We start from the raw sequence: 4,807 nt of genomic DNA on the forward strand, positions 1-4,807 counted from the left end.
CACAAAGTGCATCAGAAAATTAAAAAGAAACTCCCTGAATTTCAGGAATTCACAAAAAACCTATTTGAATGAACATTTACAAGAAAATAAAAAAGAACACAATCTTTTGAACCCTATTTATACAGATGTTATGAAATACAGAGAAACTGTTGCTAGACTTCCAGTTGAATATCTCACCTTAAGCCTTTTTTGATGCTTCCTTTTTTAGAAAAAAAAAAGTCTCACTGTAAGTAGACATCAAGCAGGACTTGGAGCATTTTTATATATAATATAATCCACACAAAGGGTCTGTTTTTATAGGTCTCGTTTGTTTTCATTCGAAAGTTCTGACAGTCCTTTGCTGAATGGTAACTAGTTTTTGTTTTTTGTTTTTGTGAAAAGGACAGAGAAGGATGGCGGAGGCAGTGGGCAGTGGAGAGTGGGCAGCGGGCAGCGCGCGGAGGGGGCCATTTCGGTGTATTGCTCTTCTCTGGAGAAGTTTGTACGTGTGGTTGCGTGGGAGTGCGCGCGAGAGTGTGAGTTCTTACGGTTGTGGGTCTCGTGTATGTGTGTGTGTGTGTGTGTGTGTGTGTGTGTGTGTGTGTGCGTGCGTGCAGTTTTGAACCTATTTATGTCGGAGGATGGTTTCTGGACCTCGCGTTCGATTCTCATCTGGGCGCAGTGGGTGGAAGGGACCTCCGGCGGCGCCAGCAAGCCACCGCCCGGGGATCCGCGCGGCTCCACCTCGCGCCCAGCCTGGGCTCCGGGCGCCTCTGGAGCCCCTGCCCTCCCGTGCGCCCACTCACTCGCCCACCGAACCTCTTGCTCGCTCTGGGTGTCTCTACTCGCTTGCTCGCGCCTCTCCGCCAGCCTCTAGGAGTCGTTGGGACCGGTTGCAGCTTCTTTGCCTCCCGCCGAAGCCGCTGCCGCCGCCGCTGCCGCCGCCGCCGCCGCCGCAGCAGCAGCAGCAGCCGCCCGGGCTGCACTGACGCCGGAGTCGTGCAGGATGAGGTCCGGGGATTCGGAGCGGGGCGTCTCCAGGTTGCTGGCGTCCGTGTCACTGTCGCTGCCCTTTTTGCCCCCGCCGCCCCCGTTGTGCGTCTTAATATGTTTGCTCAGGTGGTCGCTGCGCATGAACCGCTTGTTGCACACCGGGCAGGCGAAGCGCTTCTCTCCCGTGTGAGTCCGCAGGTGCCGTTGCAGCTCGTCCGAGCGCGTGAAGCGTTTGCCGCAGAAGAGCCAGTTGCACACGAAGGGCCGCTCGCCCGTGTGCCAGCGCAGGTGTGCCTTCAGGTGCGACGTCTTGCCGTACACCTTGCCGCAGCCAGGGATGTGGCAGCTGTGCAGCCCCTTGCGTCGTAGGCTCGCCCCAGCCGGACCCAGCCGTTCGGCCTCCTGGCAGTTGGGGCAGTCGCAGGTGGCACGACCGGAATAGCGGCGAGCGGAGCGCGCGGAACTGCCCCCGGCGGCGGCGGCCGCGGCGCCAGAAATCATGGCGCTGGCGGCGGCCGCGGCTACCGCGGCGCTGGAGTCCGAGTAGGAGGGCAGCACCGGCTTGAAGCCGTCCTGAGCCAGCAGGTGCTGGCTGGTGGAGAGCAGGTGCGAGGCGGCGGCAGCCGAGGAGCCGAGGCCGGTGGAGCTGAAGGCCGAATGCGTGAGCGAGCTGAAGTCGGGGTTGTAGGTGCCCAGCTGCGAGTGCAGCGAGGCCTGGGGGGCGCCCGAGTGCAGCGAGCTCTGCAGCCCCCCGGCGGGGTTCTGCACCTCCAGCCACGAACCGGGGCTGCTGTGCACGTCCCACCAAGACGACGCCGCGCCGTTGGTCACTTCGCCCGCCGCCAGTGTCGAGTGGAAACCTGACTTGTACCACGACTCGTATGGGTGCGCCATACCCACGCGCGGATACAGACCGTCGGCAGCCGTCGTATGCACCTTGGAGATGAAGGCCGACTGGCCGCCCGCCTCCTGCGGGGACACGCCGGCCGCCGCGGCCGCCGCTGCCGCAGAGTTGGAGAAGAGGCCGCCGTAGTCGCTACTGAAGGCGGACGACGTAGGGGACGTGGAGGCCAGGCAGAAGGCGCTGTTGGCGGCTCCCGAGCCACCCGCCAGGCCGCCCGAGCCGCGGCCTCCCGTGGCCACAGCGAAGCCCGAGAGGCTGGAGCCGAGGTTGCAGCTGGATGAGGAGCGCTTCCAGGGATGGAAGCCGCCTTTGGCGAAGGCGCTGGACTCGGGCAGCGTCGTCAGAGGGCTCGTGTTGCCGATCTTGTTGCAGGTCGCCGCCAGCATGGCCAACGGGGTCGTTCCGAAGCGTGGCTCTTCCTGGAGTGGGTGGGGTGAGGGAGGGAGTAAGGAGGAGGAGGGTAGGAGGGAGTGGGGGGAAGACACAAAGTGCACCCGTGAGCAGCCTCTTTTCCCCCCCTGCGCCGGTCCCTGAGGGCCCTGGCACCCCGGCTCGCGCCTCCTCCCCACGCGTTAGCCGAGGACGCGCCGCGCCCGGCGCAAGGTAGGGCGATCACAAGCGTGGAGGTCCCCGCGCTGGAAAGTTGCTCTTCGGTGAGACTATAGATCAGAGATGCCTTGGATTTCTCCACTTCGTTTGCTGTCACCCTTGTCCAGAATCAGACTTGGGTTGACACCATAAACCCGTTTGTCTCCCAGAAAGCCCCCAAGTCTCCCTTCCGGGTGTAGCACGAAGGTAAACACAGACAACAAATAGCGGGTGAGGGCAGGGGGATGGCAGAAACAACTGCCCAGGGCAGGGAGAAACTTAGAACACTCCTCGAACTAGTGGCTACGACTTGGCTATTTTATAGTTCAAAAACGTGATTTTTAAATACACACACACACAAACCAACTACAAAAATAATCCTAGAATAAGCGGCCCTCTGGCGGCTTTCAAAGTCAAGGGTGAACTGGGCAGCCACACAAATGTAAATGTTTATTGATGTAACTGCATGGCCGGCAAAACAAGACTTTTCTGAAAACTGTCGTGTAATGCAACAATCCCCAAATAGGGGGGAGGGGCGAGGAAGAGAGAACTAGAACCAAGAATGGAAGAAAAGAAACCTTTAGCTTTGCTTCAAAACCAGTTAAAAGGGAACTTGCTTAAGAAACTCTTTCTTGCAAAGGCAATAGCCCCAGGTTTCAATAACTTGAAAAGATCAGCTCCAGAAATGTGGAAGATGCTAAAAGGAACCTGAAGCTGTGGTCCAGCAACAGTTTCTTGTGAGCCGCGGAACCAGAGAAGCCATAAAGAAAGAAAAATAATAATAACTCCAATCCAAATTAATAAACAAAAAGAGCAAAGGCGTTTGCTGTGCTTTCTTACTTACCCCAAGAATAGACGTGGCCATAGCAGGTCTTTGGACTGCGCGGCGCGGCGAGGCCGGAGCGGTGTTAAGCCTGGCGGCTGCTGGGAAACACAATTCTGGTCCCGCGCGGGTCCCGCGTCCCGCGCTCGCGCCGAGCGGACTCTGGGCTCCCGCCGGCAAAACTCAGCCTAAGTGCGAGGAGCACCCGCTTTGAAGTGCCGCTGGCTGCGCCTCTCGCCCAATGAGGGCGCAGGCGGAGCAGACGGGAGCTGCCCCGCAGCCAATCAGACGCGCGGAGGGGCCCGAGCCCGGGCTCCTGGCGCGTGCCAGTCAAGTCTGCGGGCGTGGGTGGGAGCGGGGCGCGGGGGGGGGGGCGTGCGGCGGACTGGGGACAGAAGAAATTACAGTGCAATTAAAAATTTACACACACTCACGTACCAAGCCAGGTTTAAGTAGCGTTGAGACCCAGCCTCAAGCCCCCCTAACCACCCGGGCCACCTCAAGATGTTGCTGGTTAGGGCTGGCAGTCTTCACTCCCCACTTGTGGGAAAGAAGCAGGAGAGGTGAGGACACCCAGGCCTAGGGCACAAGAGGAAATGGTCTGCGTTCGCTCTGCCCGTACAGGTCCTTGCTGCGAAGAACTTCAGCTTGTAGCCATCCCTCTCGCTATGGATTTTGTTTGTCATGGTTCCCAGTTTATTATCCCAACCTCATTCAGTTTTATGCTCAGAGTCCTATTGAGCAGAGGGCACAAAGGACAACTGGGCCTCTCCAGGCAGGTCTACACCCACAGACTTGTTGGGAGAGCCCAGAGATTGGTCCTGCATCCCGCCATTTCCCTCCAGTGGTCTAAGTGACTTCCTAATTGTCGCTCTGGCCTCTGACCCGGGTGGTAATACAAGTGCCACTCACGCCAGAAGCTTCTGGTGGTAATTGAGGGGCACCCTTTGTACGGCTTCTCTAGAGCCTAGATGCCAGGTTAACCCAGTTGTCAAATATGACTAAACAGTGGGACGTGCTGATTATCTGCCAGGTTTTGCTGGGGGCTGGCGTGGGGGTGGGAAGCATCAGCCCATACAACACGCTGTACGAAGCCACTTATTTTCACATTGTAACAACTTTGGAAACGGAGACTGGCGCGAGCGGTGTCCGCCTCCCCCCCCCCCACTCCCCATCGCCACCCCCGCTGAAGCTGCAGCTTGCACCGCTGTTTGTTTAACCCAGTGGAGATTTACAAGTCGGATTTCAGGCTGAAATCGAGTTTTAGGAAGATGTTTAGAGAGTCATTTTTCTTGCTTCAGATCCAACCTGTCTCCGTTGCGGACTGTCAGGGCCTGTAGGGGTCTGCAGGGGTCTGCAGGGGCAAGGGCGTCCTAACTGTCAGCTCATCCTCGGCAGGCACCCTGCTGTCACAGACCAGCGGAGGATCTCTCTCCGGAACCTTCACCGATGACTCTGCCGAAAGCCAAGCCACACGTGGGCGCCTCCGCGTTCTGCAGGCTGGAAGCATCCTCAACTCC

General features: G+C 58.4%; 1 protein-coding gene across 1 annotated transcript; it reads right to left on the minus strand.

Moving 5' to 3' along the window:
- Positions 1–588: 588 nt before the first annotated feature.
- Positions 589–3,545, minus strand: Sp9 (Sp9 transcription factor). The gene is made up of 2 exons (XM_051166494.1): positions 3,309–3,545; positions 589–2,295 (listed from the first exon to the last, which is right to left on the minus strand). The coding sequence occupies exons 1-2, from the start codon at positions 3,327–3,329 to the stop codon at positions 853–855; spliced, it is 1,464 nt and encodes a 487-aa protein (XP_051022451.1). The 5' UTR covers positions 3,330–3,545; the 3' UTR covers positions 589–852.
- Positions 3,546–4,807: the final 1,262 nt, after the last annotated feature.

This window comes from Acomys russatus, chromosome 24, assembly GCF_903995435.1.
Source record: "Acomys russatus chromosome 24, mAcoRus1.1, whole genome shotgun sequence".
NCBI classification, from domain to species: Eukaryota; Metazoa; Chordata; class Mammalia; order Rodentia; family Muridae; genus Acomys; species Acomys russatus.

Coding starts and splice junctions, on each gene's coding strand:
- Sp9 (XM_051166494.1), bottom strand. CDS start 3,329: ATGGCCACGTCTATTCTTGGG. Junction 2,296..3,308: donor TGGCCACGTCTATTCTTGGG/GTAAGTAAGAAA, acceptor CACCCACTCCAG/GAAGAGCCACGCTTCGGAAC.